Source organism: Amia ocellicauda, chromosome 17 (genome assembly GCF_036373705.1).
Source record: "Amia ocellicauda isolate fAmiCal2 chromosome 17, fAmiCal2.hap1, whole genome shotgun sequence".
In the NCBI taxonomy this organism is placed as follows: Eukaryota; Metazoa; Chordata; class Actinopteri; order Amiiformes; family Amiidae; genus Amia; species Amia ocellicauda.
The window spans coordinates 4,723,340-4,739,488 of record NC_089866.1 but is presented as its reverse complement, the minus strand read 5'-3'; the positions used below and the strand labels follow the sequence as shown (position 1 = coordinate 4,739,488).

At 47.0% G+C, this 16,149-nt stretch overlaps 4 protein-coding genes across 5 annotated transcripts; 1 reads left to right on the top strand and 3 right to left on the bottom strand.

The window, feature by feature from the left end:
• Positions 1–73: 73 nt before the first annotated feature.
• On the bottom strand, positions 74–5,621 carry ccdc78 (coiled-coil domain containing 78). The gene is made up of 15 exons (XM_066690331.1): positions 5,313–5,621; positions 4,831–4,962; positions 4,370–4,456; positions 3,752–3,931; positions 3,423–3,596; positions 2,850–2,900; positions 2,547–2,635; positions 2,340–2,418; positions 2,059–2,184; positions 1,750–1,955; positions 1,490–1,664; positions 1,259–1,302; positions 1,017–1,098; positions 785–885; positions 74–396 (listed from the first exon to the last, which is right to left on the bottom strand). The coding sequence occupies exons 1-15, from the start codon at positions 5,376–5,378 to the stop codon at positions 270–272; spliced, it is 1,719 nt and encodes a 572-aa protein (XP_066546428.1). The 5' UTR covers positions 5,379–5,621; the 3' UTR covers positions 74–269.
• A 451-nt stretch (positions 5,622–6,072) lies between these two features.
• On the top strand, positions 6,073–7,042 carry LOC136713265 (dynein light chain Tctex-type protein 2). The gene has a single exon (XM_066690338.1). The coding sequence runs from the start codon at positions 6,278–6,280 to the stop codon at positions 6,830–6,832; it is 555 nt and encodes a 184-aa protein (XP_066546435.1). The 5' UTR covers positions 6,073–6,277; the 3' UTR covers positions 6,833–7,042.
• Positions 7,043–7,109: 67 nt separating this feature from the next.
• On the bottom strand, positions 7,110–11,715 carry LOC136713260 (E3 ubiquitin-protein ligase TRIM56). 2 transcript variants are annotated; one of them, XM_066690328.1, is made up of 2 exons: positions 11,287–11,715; positions 7,110–10,367 (listed from the first exon to the last, which is right to left on the bottom strand). In XM_066690328.1, the coding sequence occupies exon 2, from the start codon at positions 10,353–10,355 to the stop codon at positions 8,238–8,240; it is 2,118 nt and encodes a 705-aa protein (XP_066546425.1). In that variant the 5' UTR covers positions 10,356–10,367; positions 11,287–11,715; the 3' UTR covers positions 7,110–8,237. The 2 variants fall into 2 exon arrangements, with proteins under 2 accessions (XP_066546425.1, XP_066546426.1); XM_066690329.1 differs by having other exon boundaries at positions 7,110–10,362.
• Positions 11,716–11,916: 201 nt separating this feature from the next.
• On the bottom strand, positions 11,917–15,960 carry LOC136713261 (E3 ubiquitin-protein ligase TRIM56). The gene is made up of 2 exons (XM_066690330.1): positions 15,850–15,960; positions 11,917–14,810 (listed from the first exon to the last, which is right to left on the bottom strand). The coding sequence occupies exon 2, from the start codon at positions 14,796–14,798 to the stop codon at positions 12,744–12,746; it is 2,055 nt and encodes a 684-aa protein (XP_066546427.1). The 5' UTR covers positions 14,799–14,810; positions 15,850–15,960; the 3' UTR covers positions 11,917–12,743.
• Positions 15,961–16,149: the final 189 nt, after the last annotated feature.

Below are 16,149 nucleotides of genomic sequence, written 5' to 3'. Positions count from 1 at the left end.
TGTGTCCCAACTTCACTCCTCAGTGTTCATCAAGGGGGAAAAAACAGGTAAGAAAGACGACAGGTGAGAATTTCTTAATGGGGCTTGTCTGTACAATTGCCTTATTGCATTTCTGAAACCAACAGCCACCCCCAACACAATGCCAGATAGTGATTCAAATCGAGAGGGTTCCTTGTCAGCGTATCAGCCGATCGCGTCTGGGGTTCATTCCTGCTGTGTGGGATCTGCTTCAGACCGGTGGCCACGTGGCGGAGGTGTTTGGTCAGAGGTCAGAGGTCGGAGCTGGGGTTCCTTTTGCCGCGGCGCTGGAATCGTGGCTCGGGGGCGTCCGCGCTGTGGGCACGCCCTGTATCGGTGCCCATCAGCTCCCGCAGCCGCATGATCTCCTGCTTGTACCTGAGAGAGGAGAGGGGTAAGTCCACAGTGCACATACCAAGGGTATGATTAGGGGTTATGGGTTCGGAGGGAGGGAAGGAGGGATAAACGTCCTAGAGTCTGGGATCCGTTGTGGTCTGGGTACAGAAATAATCTATGTGGGGTTCAGTGGTCATGAATACAGATGCTCAGAAACCTTTGGATCAGTGTAATAATGACAGGAGCAGTTATATTTCAAACATCTGGCTTGAAATCATGTGTCTGCACAGACACAAATTTGATCTCAAACCACATGGACAGTGAGACGCAGATACAGGTTTCCGACTGGACTCTGTGGTGTTCATAAACTTGTATACATTTGTATAAAATTGTGATATCTGCGGCCCTGTGCATGTGCGTGTTTAGTTACCTGGCCAGGTGTTTGTCCACATACTCCTGAAGCTCGGACACCTGCTCCTCGGCCACCGCAGCCCGGGTGAGGAGCTGGGCTCGCTCCCTCTCGTGCTCCTCCTGGCAGCAGGGAGAAGATATAACGCCTGTTACTGCACGTCAGTCTGGATTCAGTCGGTTATAGGCTATTCATCCCAGGAGCTTCCAAGGTGTCTGCCTTTGCTGGTGACCATTTAGATATCTTTATTTACCTGGGTTGAATGTGTGAACTCCCTCAGCTGCTTTCTGATGTCACTCCAGGTGTCTTCTGTGACCTTCCCAGCTGTTCCTGACCTGAGAGAGAGAGCAGTCAGAGCCACGTGTCAATATTCAGTAGGAACCGAGCCATGACCATGGTTGTTGTTGTTGTTGTTGTTTATCTCCATTAATGAATCTATATTTAGTTAAATACTATTAAAAACTAAGTGAAAGATAAATAGATCGGTCTACTCACTCCTGGAAAGAGACGCTTTGAGGCTGGATTTCAAGGACACTCTTCTGAAAAAGAGTCACGCAGAAGAACATTGCAAGTTCAAGATGGCCCTTACTCTAAATTAATTAATTGCATTTGAATGGCGACGCTTGTGCATGGACCAAAACAGGACAAACAATGTGAAGCTTTGTGTTGTTGTGCTGTGAAGGACAGCGTGGTTGAGCAGTTTTAGCAAAGAGCTGAGGTCTTTACCTGCTCCTGAGCGTCTCTCAGCCGGCTCTCCAGCCTGGCCTTGTCCTCTCGCAGGCGGCCGAGCTCCCGGCTTTGCTCACTCTGCAGCTCACCCTCAGGGAGGCCAAAGTGGGACTCGGGGGGCCCGGGGTCCAGGCTGTGCTCGCCCAGGGCCAGGATCTGCTCCCGTTGCATTCTGTGATGGAGTGCAGCTGTAAGAACAGGGCCGTCTCAAGACCTTCATCCGTGTGGTATAGAGAGGCCGTGGGCTGAGGACCTACCTGTAGGCGATGAGCAGGGTTTCGTGTGTCCTCACAAGCCGCTGCAGTCTCTTCTTGTACCCGCGGGCGGCCCCGGCCAGTTGCTCCTCCCTAGACCTGTAGGAGGCCCTGACGTCCTGCAACATGTTGTCCACGAAGGTCTTCATCTTGGACTTCTCTGGGGGTCTCTTGGCCCCCTGGCCCCCCGCAGACGCGTCCACGTACTCCTGCAGGAGAACACGAACAACATCTCAAGAAGTGACCAAGAAGTCTAACTAGGAAGAGCCCTCTTTCGATACCGGAGCTCTTAGCGGAGGCTCCGATACTCACGGCCAGGTCTTGAAGGTAGCGAACCAGCCGGGCACGATATTCCTCATTGAGCTCCTTCAGCTGGAGCTGCAGCCTGGAGTTCTCCGCCTCCACCTCTTTCAGCTGGCTTTGGGAGCTCAACAGAGCCTGGGACACAGAGAGCACATGGCTCAGTCCGTAAACTTCACAGGCGACAGGTATTTAGGTTAATAGAGCTCCAGCAATTGTACCACACTTGACAGAAAAGTAATTTAACCCATGGGTTTGCAGGCAGACCAAGACTGCCAATTCACTGTCCTCACCGCAGACTGCTCGGCCAGTTTGTGCTGCGTGTTGCGGATGGCCCTCTTGTTCGCCTGCTGCTCCTTGCCCATGGCCACGCTGAAAAGGACACAGCGTGCCACGTGTGATTCACATCAATTACATGACATGAATAGATCAGGTGCACAATCAATCGCAAAAACATTCTGCCCTTTGTGATTTATTCTTCATTATTTTTAGTTGCTCACACTTTCTCCTCCAGGTTGTGCTGCTGCTCCTCATAGCTCCTCTTCATTCTCTCCAGCTCTTCCTTGATCTGGTCCTGGTTCCCCAGTAGCTGTGGAAAAACAAGAGGCATGGCGAGGTATGTGTCTGAAGCAGCGGAGCGATTTTAGTCCAGTGCAGTTGAGTTTGTCTGTGGTGGTCAGTGAACGGTCAGTAATTGTTCAGTGGCTACCACGAGCGCAGCGTCATGTCGGGCTCATGGTAGCCACTGACCATTCGGTGACCACTCGCTGACCACACCAGAAGGAGATAACCGGTAGACTCACGCTTCTCTCCAGGGCTCTGCGATCCTGTTCTGACGCTGCCAGCTCCTTTGGCTGTGAAGAAAGATACAACACAAACACTTTCAAGATCAGCTGCTGCAATGACAGACCCACACGTTTACTTTTACACGTTTACAGACACACATGTACACTAGTGTTTGGCCTTGACCTGCATTCCAAACTTCAGCCCATTCTGATATTGTGATGTAACAGGATATTGTACTTGTATTCTTTTCTTTATATTTTATTCTTCCAGTCTTCGTGTTGTGAATTTCCCTTTGTTTATAATGTAATGGGTTCATTCATAATATTTACTACTTCCTGTATGTTAGTGGGGTGCATTATTATTTTCATTGGGGGTGTGTGGTGCAATTTTCTTTGGGTTTCTCAGAACAGTCAGGCTGTGTGTTAATGGAGGCTAAACACAGATGATGACAACTGCCCCCTGGGGTTATACTGGCCACCAGTAAAGGGTGAGGACCTGTCTGTCAGTCACCTGACTCCTGGCGGCCTGTCTGTTCTGCAGATTCTAGAAAGGCAGCCGTGTGTAGCATGTAGTGTGAGCAGTGACCTCACCCGGGACCTGCGCTGGGAGAGACGGCTGACCAGCGCCCGCACCCTCTCCAGCTCCTGGGCAGTCTCCCCGTACAGTGTCTGCGCCCGCGCCCGGCTGTCCTGCTGTTTGAGGAGGGCGTCCTGTGCGCGGGCCAGGCCCAGCAGCTCGGCGCTCAGCTCCTCGTTCCGAGAAACCTGTGGACAGCGCAGTTACTTATTATTTTCCTGCTTGATTCATTCCCTTGCCTTCCAGTGTCTCTTTCTTTGTCCCCCTGGGCACCGTAATCCTTTCCTCTGTGTTTCTCCGTGTCTCGGGTCTAGTCAATTCCCACGTCCATTCCCAGACTGACCTCCTGCTCGTGCTCCTTGCACAGGGCCAAGTAGTTGCTCTTCAGGGTGATGTACTCGTCCGCCAGCTCCTTGTGGTTCCTCTCGGCCACCTGCAGGTGCCCCGCGGCGGCCTGGCTGTCCCGGCTCAGCCTGTCCCGCTCCATCTCCAGCTCCACCAGCTGATTCTCCAGGGACAAGATCTGAGGAGGAGGAGGAGGAGGAGAGCTGTTGACAGACCGTATCAACGAGAGGAACAGGCACACAAGGGCGGCAAGAAGCAGCTCATGGGCTTCCTTTAGTGAACAGGGACATCTTCTGCACTAGATGGTTCTGCAGTCCTGCGCTGACAGTCCTTCCTCAAACCGTGCCAATAACCACGAAACACTCGCATGTAAAATACCCAACTTATGCAACAAACTCGCTGATCTTTGTTTTCCCTCTCGGCATCCTGGAGGCAAAAGCCCCGCTCCATAGCAGATGAAAGAGACCGTCGATTCGCCCACAGTTCGCCCACAGGGAACCCATCAGGGCCTCTGTTTGTTTGAGTTTTTTTATGCGCTCATGATAAGGACTGTCACGACATGCAAAGGTCTATGGGGGGATGGGGGAGCACTGCAGCGCTGGCTCCAGACTCTCACCTTATTCTTCAGTTCGAAGTTCTCGGCTTCATGCTGCTCCCTCATTTTGTTGCTCTGTATCTGCACCTCGATGAGATCCTTTGAGATCTGGGAGAAGCCACGGAGAAAGGATCAGCTTGTCGATTACGTCTCACTTTGCGGGAGTAAACTTTTCCACAGTGGTATCTTTGGCAGAATGTATTTTTCCTCCCTTTTCTGGAAAAGTGCATAGAAAATGCCTCCCAGAGTCCCAGCTCAAGTGATGGGTGCCTGGCTGTTTCTCCGCATTTGCTTAGGCAAGTGTGAAGGAACATCTCAATCTCAGCATAAATACAACCCGTAAACTTCAAATGATAATCATTAAATTCATTAATTTATTCATACAGGAACAGATGCAATTCAGACCTGCACAACCTTCCTCCTTATACAAGAAACACTGTATTTTTCAGGGTCTCAGTCTCGCTCTACTCTCAATCTCTCACCTTTAGCTTCTCTTCCTCGCTGAAGACCAGTTTGGAGGAGAGGTCGGTCTTCGATCCGGCCAGTCGCCCCAGCTTGCCCTGCAGGTCGCCCAGTTTACTGTAGAGACGCTCATTCTTGTCCCGGAGCTGCACCTGTGAGAAAGTACAGACCAGAGTGCTGTTCAGAAATGAATACCATATATACAGCTCTGGAAAAAACTAAGACCACTTAACATTGATTTCTGAACTTGGAGTGGTCTCTTAATTTTTTCCAGAGCTGTATCCTACAACTCCATACCTACACCCAATCTACAGCACAACGTGCTCCTTTTATTATTATACAATGCACAGCCTCCCTAGGAAATGCATAAATAATCAAACACAAACAAACAAAAACAGCTATAATTGAATGTATGTTGCATATATGCAATCGTTCACCGTTCACACAACCATCGTTGATTGGGTTGGGGGGGTCTCTTCCCCAATTAGGCTGGAATACTTACATTCTCATTGGTCAGCCGGTGGACCTGCTCCTGCAGATCGTTTATACCTCCTACATTGCCGTCCATCGCCTGTTTGTGTGGAGGAACAGATGTTGAATGGGTGTAAGGGTTCAGTTGTGTTTAATAGCCCTGTGCTGTGTGTGCAGCGCCAGACAGGAGCTGCGTTTCCACCAACATCAGCGGTTTCTAAGGCAGCCTCACCCCCCTGCCGGAGGCTCGCAAACACTGCTAATATTAACACCATGTCTTATTCGTGTACCTGATGTGTATGGGTAATTGTATATAAAATAATGTGATTTATTAATTGTAAGTCGCCCTGGATAAGAAAATGTAGTAGTAATAATAACAGAAATAATATTGGAGTATTTGAAAAGTACATTAATAGAACTTTGTGTGTTTGGGGGGGATCATACACTTTCAGCAGTTAATAATGTAATATTCATAATATATATTAGTTACATTTTGCTCATCTTTCAAGGTGTGCCTAATCGTGCATTCTCCTGAAACCGCGCTGTGGCACAGAATTTAAATATTATACATTTATAATATTGCTTTCATAAACGAATGAAGAATATTTAAACTATTTAAATGTCTACAAAAAAAAACTGTTTAGATTTAAAAGGCGAAAACACCTGACACTGCCATTTGCCGTTCTTGCAGCGCAGCTGATTTCCGCAGCTCTGCGCAGACCTGCAGAATCCCACCGATCGCATTGGTGTCTGCGCGGCTCCACCAATGGGATCGGTGGGATTCTGCAGATCTGCGCAGAGCTGCGGAAATCTGCGCGACACGAACGCGCCCGCTGTGTGGACGTGAGTGATACGCATGCGCATGCGATGCTGTTTGCTCCTACTTAACAGCGGCGCCCTTGTGCGGAGGCCGTTGGTATTGCAGCCGTTTGTTCTCTGATTGTAGTTTTTATTGATCGATTGATTTATTTGCAGTTACCCCCTGTAAGATCATAAATGGACGTGAAGCCGAAGCCTGAGCCCGTGCCCCAGCAGGGTCGTCGAGGCAGCGAGTTTGAAAAAAGTTACACCAAGAAACTCCTGACCGACAGCCTGAAGGACAGCAGCCTCCGTGTGACCCACTTTGACGTGGCCGAACCCGGAGAAGTAGACGACTCGGAACAGGGCTCCTCCTCGCAGTCACATCAGGAGCAAGCCAAAGTGGCCAACACCTACAGAATGGGGCCTGTGCGCAAATTCATGCCACACCTGCTTCAAAAGCAAATCGAAGAGCTGTTGAAAGGGACGTTTACGGGGGTTATGTATGACCACAGCGTCTGCAAGGATTTGGCGGATAAACTGGCGGACGACATCCTGAAGTTGACCGAGGCGCAGGGGTTCGACCGCTACCGATACGTCGTGACGGTCTTCGTGGGAGAAGAAAAAGGCCAGGGCGTGAATATTGCCAGCAGGGCACTGTGGGACACGGAGAACGACAACTTCGTCTCCCTGTCCCTTAAGAACAGCTCTATTTTCATCACAGCCATGATGTACGCGGTGTACTTTGAATAAATGTAGGCCTCAGTGCCAGAGCGCTTTTACCAAAACAAAACGTGGCTTAGCTTGGCATTAAATTCTATCGACGTGATTTCATTCAACTTTGCTTGAAAGTTAGAGTATATAGAGAGCTAGTTAATTAAATTCAATAAGTAAATGATTAGTTAATCTTTAGCAACATTATACTGCAGCATTACTGACTAATGTAAGAAGTGTGTTTATTAAAGGGTGTAGTAAAGTGTTTAATGCTGGTTGGTTCTGTAGATTTAAAACAAACTGCATTGAGCTTTAGTTGTGTTTATATATTTTAATCCTTCATATGAAATAACCATATACATGCCATTCATGTTAGACTATTCTCTGCACCATTTGAAAACAAAATATTAATACATTTTAGGTCATTACTTCTTTAACATCACTTTTGTGGGGTAAATGAGTTCTATGCATCACAAATGTATAGTCTACTCCACGCTGTATAAACACATACACTATAATCATGTCCTTGCTTATGAAGGTTGAATAGATTTAAAATGTGTGGGGGAGTATTGACGGCCAAACGAAATGGGTTATTAGACTGAAGAGTCCAAAATAATATGATCCAGAGAAAGAGATGTGGGGTTAATAAAAGGAATTCATTCGGAGCAGCCGCAATGAGGACCATTCATGGAGCCGTCCCACAAACTGTCCTAAAGACGTAAGAAGTACAGGCATTTATATGCTGGCAGGACAACAGAAAAGAACAACTCCGGTGCTGGACCCATATAAGTGAGAGCACATTCGAGCGCTTCTTTTGATGTATTAGCCCAAATCTGCTATCTTAAACCGGTTCTTATCAAACCCTGTTCTTCTGGGTATCGAGTTTGAACTCGGAAGAGGTCGTACACAGAAAGGCAGTGACCTCCTTCACAGACACACAGAGAAAACATCTTCAATGCCTTACAAAATGCCTTACAAGTCCAGCAAATAAATAGAGATAAACAGATATAAAAATAATCATGAAAAACTGAGCACAGACTAATTTTGTACTCTAAACCATAGGATACAAATAATAAACAAAACCATGTACAGTATGACAGAAGAGAAAGTATAGGTCAACATACTTGGTTAAGTATCCACTTAAGACATGACCCAGGGGATGGGTTTTAAGACAAAATGGGAGTAAAACAACACATTAGGAGAAATGGAGATAGAACAACACTCTGTCAGATGCTCTCGAAGATCGATTAAATGAGCTGGATTGCTTGTCTTTTGTCTCCTGGAATAAACTCCCTGCTCACATCTGTATTTAAGACTGGAGAGGGACCTCAACACAATTCTGGTGGAATTGCAGACAGCTTGCCAGGTCAACATTACTGTGAATGTTAATAACATGGTTGGGACCAAACCCAGATAACAGTGTGTGCCCTGCCAGGCCAGGGACTTAGTACGATAATTTGTAGATAAAGACCATTCCTCCCTTAGTGACCACGATGAGACGGCCTTGGTCATCTGCGGTGAGAAGCTTGGGCCGTGTTTTGTATTTTGTAAAGCTTAAAAACTCTCGCAGGAACTCTCCCTTGGGGGACAGCTGGACAACCCGGGAACCTTCCAAAGCATAGATATTGTCCTGCTTATCCACACAGATGCTGAAGGGGTTGAAGGAGTTGGAATCGGTGGAGCTGCACACGTTGACGATCTCGCCGCCCTTCTTGAAAATAACAACACATTTCTTCACCAAGTCGGAGATGATGAATTCCTCCCTGCTGTTGACTGTCACGAAGAGAAACGTCCCCCCGAGGTAGTCCTTTGGCTGAACTGTACTCAGACGTCGGCCTTTGGGATCATACAGCGACAGGCTGCAGCAGGAGCCTTCACTCACTATGATGTATCGGTCCTTATAGGATGCGATGGGGTACTGAGAGTTTTGACCACGCAACTCGTTGCACCTGAACTTGTTATGCGGGAGGACTCGATAAAGCTTCGCCCTGGAGGAAAAGTACACCGACTCCCCGCACACAGTGACACTGCAAGGTCGAATTTTTTTTGTGGTGCAAATTTCACTCATTTGTTTACCTTCAGCATCATAGCATCGTATCATAGAGTTGCTTTCATCAGCCAGAATGATGTTACCATTACAGTAACTGAGGCCCGTTATGTGTGGAATTAATTCATCTTGCCTTCCAGTGACAAATGAACAAACAAAGACTGCCTTTCGGGCAGTTTTTGTTTTAGTCTCTGATATCTCTGTTGTCAGGGGTACTTTTTGTGGGAGGACAGAGCTCAAAACAGTTTGAGTAGATGTTGTAGGCTCTTCCTTCACTTCAGGTTTAAGCTGTGTCTTTGAATTTGTATTAACTGACTTGATGTTGATTTCAGCGCATGCCTTCTCCTCTGTCTCAGCAGAACTTTTGTCCGCCTTGTCAACAGCATTGGATTGTTTCTGCAGAACACTTCCACATGGACCATAACTTAGTTTAAACAATTTATTCACTGTAAATTCCCTCTCCATGTCTTCATTGATAATAAGATTGGGAGTTTTCCCCTTGACTGCAGGGATGCTGAGTTTCTGCAGTCTTTCAATGTGGCTCTGAATGCTGCTCTCCAGATCCAGGACCTCACAGTCACACCCCATCTGCATGACCTGTCTGGAGAAGGCCACGGTGCTCTGAGCTGACTTTAGGTGATTGTGGAGATCCTCCTTAATGGACAGATAGTTCTGCTCCTGCTGGTCAACAAAAGTGGACAGTTCTGCACAGGTGGAATCTCTTAGTGCAGCAAGTTGTTCTTCAATCATTGACAGGTACTTTGACACATTTTCCTCAATGGCGCTTTCAATGGACCTCTTCTTTTCCTTCAGCTCCTGCAGGGCGCTGTCCACCTCCTGCTCTTGCTGCGAGAGGCTCCTCACACTGCCGTCCAGGCTGCCGATCAGCCCCTCCAGCTGGGGCCTCCTGTCTGCGGCGGCCTGGGTCAGGGACAGGACCTGGTGTGAGAAGTGGTCCAGCATGCGGCAGTCCCTGCAGATGAGGGTGCTGCAGGTTCTGCAGTAGAACCTCAGGGGGTCCTGGTGGCTCTGGCAGTGGCGCTCCTGCTTCCCCCTGGCCTCCTTGTCGTAGCGCCCTGAGGCGTAGTCCTGCAGGCTCACCACACTGTGCCCCAGGGTCAGCTTGGAGCAGCGGTGGCCCTGGGCACAGGGCACGCACAGGAAGTCGGCGCAGTCCAGGCAGCGATTGGAGGCGGGGTCCGGAGTCTTCCCGAGGGACGGGCACAGCGAGCAGACGGCCTGCGTGTCGGTCTTGGAGCGGAATAGGTCCAGCAGGCTGTTGATGAAGAAGCTGGCTTTGGCGTTGCGGACGCAGCCCTGCAGGTCAGTCACCGTGCGGCACTCTGGACAGCAGACGCTGCCCTGGCCTTTTTCCAGGAGCTGCTCCAGGCAGGGCTCACAGAAGGAGTGCAGACAGGACAGGGTGCGGGGGGTCCTGTACACCTCGAAACAGATCTTGCACTGCAGGAACTCCTCCTGTATCTGATCCGAGAGCTGGAGGCTGGATGTGGCCATGGTGCGGCTGTCCTGAGAACAGAGAGGACCCGTAAGAGATGGAGCCGGACTGGATACAGCCCAGCTGGGTTATTACAGGTGAACAGCTGCTTAAAGCTTTACCAATGTCCAAAAAGAACCAAATATGTATTTCATAGGGAATTTTAAAGTGAAAGGACTATTTTGCATTTAAGTGAAAAGTCAGGGCCTTGATCTTTCACTGCAGGACCTCGAGTGAGAGACGAGGGCTGCTGAATCACAGCCCTGATATATATATATATATATATATATTAGTGGTAAATGATCTAAATTGAATATCACTTTAGTCCTATAGTCAACATTTTATCTCACTTTTTTTCTTGTCACCCACGCTCTCAGAGGAAGTCTTTAAATGACAAACTTTTTAATGCTTTTATTCCTGATTGTCTTTTAATTCTTTGATGTCAAATGCTTGTTATATATGAAACTTTGAATTGTATACTGCTATTGATATTTTAATCCTATGAGGTTTATCTATGTGGAAAAGAACTGCCATAAGTCTTTTTGAAATAAGACAAGCAGGTTAACCAAAAAATGTGTAAACCACATTCACTCCATAACCATGAAAGCTTCTCAGATAGCAACTGACATTTCTTACTTCAACGAACACTAAAAAAACACAGTGCAGGGAACAAAACAGAGCTAATGTGAAATCAGAAATCAACAACTCTACAAATGAGTGAGTAATGAAAAGGCAATCAGAATCAGAGTAATTACAATTAGCACGGAGAGTTTCTAAAAACTCTTTGCTCTACATTTCTTTCATCTTTGTCATGTGGCAACTCCCTCGCCGGGGGAAATAGTTCACTTTAGTTTCCTGCATTCATTTCTTTACCGTAACCAAAAAAGCTCAGCGTTAATGGAGGACTTTAAAGCCAGAAAAGGACTGATGTTGTCTTTTTTCCACTCTTACCGCGAGGTTCCAGCTGCAGTCTCCCCGGGTTCACGAATAAGTCCCAGTGACTTGTGAGAGCTGCACCCGTTTCAGTTCCCCTGAGCTCCGGGAGTGCCTGCTTACAGACAGATGTTCACAAGCACACAGAGATATCGCCGCAGACCCTCCCACACACCGTCCTGCTTCGCTGAGGAATGCCTTCAGTTTCACTTACACTCAGGAAGCCCAGACAAAACGTTTGAAATGAAGCACTCAAGCAGCTGAGAGATTTGTTTAATATCTATATATGTTGTCAATCTTCAAGACTGACAGAGCACAGACCTCCCCCATCCCCCCGCTCAACAACTCGACTAAAGGAAACAGGAACCGGCTCAGACGGGGTTGGAGTCCATCTTAGGATGTCAAAACTACAGATATTGTTTTACACAGTTATGTCACTAATTACATTAACAGGACTGTGTAAGTATGTTGTTTGAACCCAATGCGTTTGAGTTCTGCACAGAAACTACTGATATTGAGACTCCCTTTGCGCACAGCGAGTAAAGAGTGAATCCCCACAACACAGCCTACTATGAAAGAAGAAGTTTGTACACAGGCCATCACCATGAGACAAAGACAAGGGGACAACAGGAGACAAAAGGCATCAGACTTATTTGGAACATTTTATTTAAATTCCTTTTTCATTTTTTAAAATATATGTTGTTTCTTGAGGTCTGATGATAACCTTATCAATCACCTCAAGGCTAATATTCACATGTACTGAAGAAAAAACTATCAACATTGAAGAGTCAACAGAAATATGCAAGAGTCATAAAAAAAAATAATCTTATTTTCACTTCAACAGCCTGCTGGGTAATTAGATAATGTTTCCGACTCTTAATAAACTGTAAGCTGAAGAAAGTCCTGATAACGTGCCTCTTGAGTATAACTATAATTGGTCCAGTTATGATCTGATATCATATATTTCAAACAGTAGAAAAGTAATAAAAGCATGCAAATTAAAGGGTACAAACATATATGCATCTTTAGGGTGAGAACCATCTCAGCATGCTTTACAAAGTCAATTTACAATAATTAAATCACACCTGAAAACACCACATTATTGGAGAGGGTACAAAGCATCACAAACAGCAGAAATAAATAATAGTAAAGAAAATAAAAACAAGATTAAGACAATGTGGGGGGAACACAGAAGAAAGAATGATATTCAAAGGAAGAAAGAATATCTGCGGAATGAGAAATAATATATCTATATCTGCACAAACTTAAAGAGACAATAACAATGATCTATATGTTGAAGGTTTTACAATATATGTTTCGTTACACGTAGACTAGATGGAGATTTTCCTAATTGACAAACGATCCGAGCAGATTGGTCCTTCAGACGTACTACTGTATATGAGTTTAGTACTGACGAAATGCTTTGTAAGCATTAAGTTGCAGTAATATCCCACTAGACACAACCGATCAGTCAACTAGTAGGACATTTTGTAGATTCTAATAGTTCCTTTCCTATCGGTCATAATGAGGTGTCCACGGTCATCGGCCGTTATGAGTTTTGGGACGTATTTTTGGCCGGTTAAGTCCAGGAGGACTCGCACGAACTCTCCCCGAGGTGACAACAAATGGACCCTCACACCGTCCACTGCCAAAATGTTGTCCCACTTGTCCACACAGATGCTCCTCGGGTTGAAGGTACCAGAATCTGCCGAGCTGCAAATGTTAATGACCTCTTCCTTTTGGTTAAAGATATAAATGCATTTCTTCATGGTGTCAGAGACAATGAATTCTTCTCTCCTGTTGATCGCCATGAAGACAAACCTCCCTCCGTCGGGGGGTTGAACGCGTCCCACCAGGCCACCTCTTGCATCGTACAGGGACAGGCAACAGGACGTGCCCTCACTGACCGCTATGTATTCATTGTTATAGGACGCGATGGCATATTCGGAGTGAGAGCCTCGCAAGTTGCACACCTGCACTATATCGCCGTCGTCTGTGAGTTTGTACAGCCGGCTGCCTGAGGTGAAGTAAATGGTCTCGTCACAGACCACGAGGCTGAAGGGATTAAGGTTGTCCCAGTTTGCATTATCAGTGGAAAACGTACTCCTTAAGACCCCGTTTCGGATGAACCTCTTTATTACCAAGTTACTGTTATCTGCGATGACGATGTCACCGCCGGGGAACAGGCTGATCCCAGTTATGTTTTCAGTGTAGTTGTTGTTGTCGTCATCAGTTTCTAAGGAACGTAAAAAAGCAACAGAAACTGGATTTTGAGCTTTGGGTAGAAGCACGGCAGAGGCTTGTGTCTGAGACTGTATTTGCAATACATTGGGCGTGATTGGTGGCTGGGAATTTGTCTCTGAAGATATCTGGGTTGATTTCTCAGGTACTGGTTTAACGCTAGGGTTACTCCCGTTCGGATCTTCCACGGGATCACTGGACGGGTCGAATCTTAACTGGAACATTCCAGTTCTGAAACGGTCTTTCACAGCGTCTTCATTAAATACCAGAAGAGGGGTTTTCTCTCCCACTGCAGGGATGCTGAGTTTCTGCAGTCTTTCAATGTGGCTCTGAATGCTGCTCTCCAGATCCAGGATCTCATAATCTTTCCCCATCTGCATGACCTGTCTGGAGAAGACTTTGGTGCTCTGAGCTGAGCTGATGTGACTGAGCAGATCCTGCTTAATGGTCAGGTAGTTCTTCTCCTGCTCTTCAACAAAAGAGGATAACTCTGCACAAACTGCATCCTTTTGTGCAAAAAGCTGGTCGATCAGCACAGATACGTATCCTGAGAGCTGATCTTTAATTATGCTTTCGGTCTCCTTCAGCTCCTGCAGGGCGCTGTCCACCTCCTGCTCTTGCTGCGAGAGGCTCTTCACACTGCCGTCCAGGCTGCCGATCAGCCCCTCCAGCTGGGGCTTCCTGTCTGCGGCGGCCTGGGTCAGGGACAGGACCTGGTGTGAGAAGTGGTCCAGCATGCGGCAGTCCCTGCAGATGGGGGTGCTGCAGGTGCTGCAGTAGAACCTCAGGGGGTCCTGGTGGCTCTGGCAGTGGCGCTCCTGCTTCCCCCTGGCCTCCTCGTCGTAGCGCCCTGAGGCGTAGTCCTGCAGGCTCACCACACTGTGCCCCAGGGTCAGCTTGGAGCAGCGGTGGCCCTGGGCACAGGGCGCGCACAGGAAGTCGGCGCAGTCCAGGCAGCGATTGGAGGCGGGGTCCGGAGTCTTCCCGAGGGACGGGCACAGCGAGCAGACGGCCTGCGTGTCGGTCTTGGAGCGGAACAGGTCCAGCAGGCTGTTGATGAAGAAGCTGGCTTTGGCGTTGCGGACGCAGCCCTGCAGGTCAGTCACCGTGCGGCACTCTGGACAGCAGACGCTGCCCTGGCCTTTCTCCAGGAGCTGCTCCAGGCAGGGCTCGCAGAAGGAGTGCAGACAGGACAGGGTGCGGGGGGTCCTGTACACCTCGAAACAGATCTTGCACTGCAGGAACTCCTCCTGTATCTGATCCGAGAGCTGGAGGCTGGATGTGGCCATGGTGCGGCTGTCCTGAGAACAGAGAGGACCCGTAAGAGATGGAGCCGGACTGGATACAGCCCAGCTGGGTTATTAAGCAACGCTCAACTCAACGGGCTTGAGGATTTAGCCATGTTGTACAGGTGAACAGTTGCTTCAATTTGACCAATGTCTAGAAAAAAACAACACCATTTTTCCCTATCTTTGAGAAATAGCAAAGCGTAAGTGTATTTTTATGAAAAATCTGTTTTTAAGTAGTTTTTTCTTATTTTCATTAAATCCATGAACCCTTTCAGCCTGGCTAGAATAAACATATAGGGTTACAGGAAACAGTTTTTTCTGTCACATCAACCGCCATGCAGATGCCATATTGTAATGAATCCCAATTAACTTGGGCCGACAGTATATCATGTATCTGGGAATTGTGATTCTAAATGGTGGCTTTTTAAAGCATTTGAGTAATGTTAGCTAGCATGGGACCATTTTTACACTAATAATTTCAATGTAGGTAAAGTAACGATAAGGAGAATATACTCGCTGCATCGTTACAAACATGTAAGTTCCCCAATTAGGTTTTCTAGGAAGTTAGGAAAACACAGCTACTGTGCGGTTAACTATTATTACACTCGTTTAAACAAGCGGGGTGTGTTTCGTGAATTGTGTCTTGTTAAATATAGATCCTCAAGCTGTAATGTATGTCATTCATCTTCACGGTAAAAAGAAAACGTTCACGTTGTTGTGATCTTACGATATACCACCAATACTCCTATTTGGATTAGATACCAAACTCATAAACACATACATATGCAAATCAATAAGTGCACACACACATATGACGACGACATGCATTTATTGTCAACATATGTAAATGCAGATCATACAGCAAATACGAGGACTTTACTTTTTCTGAGGATTAACGTGGCTGACGAGAAAATAACTTAAAATATTTAGTCTACTGCTACTACTGCAGTACTACTACGAATACACCACCACCACCACCACCACTACTACTACTACTACTACTACTACTACTACTACTACTATATCCAGTTTATACTGCTTTTAATCTTACTTTGCAGATTTTATTTTCCGCTGAAATGTCTCCTGGATGCACCGCAGTAAAACGTCAACACTTCTGCAGCTGAGAAACCGAAACTATGTAACATGTAAGCGCCACCCATAACTGGACTTTCGTCACCACGTCCTGGAGCATCAAAGTCCATCCAGGAAATCAATAACAACAAATACAAACACGCATCTGAGCACAAAGAGTTTGTTTAGCTGCTGTGTAATGGTGCTTTCATAAAAAAACACGTATTCCAGGTGAATCTGAGCAATATCAATATCTCATGCACCTCGAGAGGAAAGCTAA

Excerpts from the sequence above, each read along its gene's own strand:
- ccdc78 (XM_066690331.1), bottom strand. The coding sequence starts at position 5,378 with ATGGACGGCAATGTAGGAGGTATAAACGATCTGCAGGAGCAGGTCCAC. Across the intron at positions 1,956-2,058 it reads GCTACCTTCAAGACCTGGCC|GAGTACGTGGACGCGTCTGC; the intron begins GTGAGTATCGGA and ends GTTCTCCTGCAG. Across the intron at positions 1,665-1,749 it reads ACCCTGCTCATCGCCTACAG|AATGCAACGGGAGCAGATCC; the intron begins GTAGGTCCTCAG and ends ACTCCATCACAG.
- LOC136713265 (XM_066690338.1), top strand. The coding sequence starts at position 6,278 with ATGGACGTGAAGCCGAAGCCTGAGCCCGTGCCCCAGCAGGGTCGTCGA.
- LOC136713260 (XM_066690328.1), bottom strand. The coding sequence starts at position 10,355 with ATGGCCACATCCAGCCTCCAGCTCTCGGATCAGATACAGGAGGAGTTC.
- LOC136713261 (XM_066690330.1), bottom strand. The coding sequence starts at position 14,798 with ATGGCCACATCCAGCCTCCAGCTCTCGGATCAGATACAGGAGGAGTTC.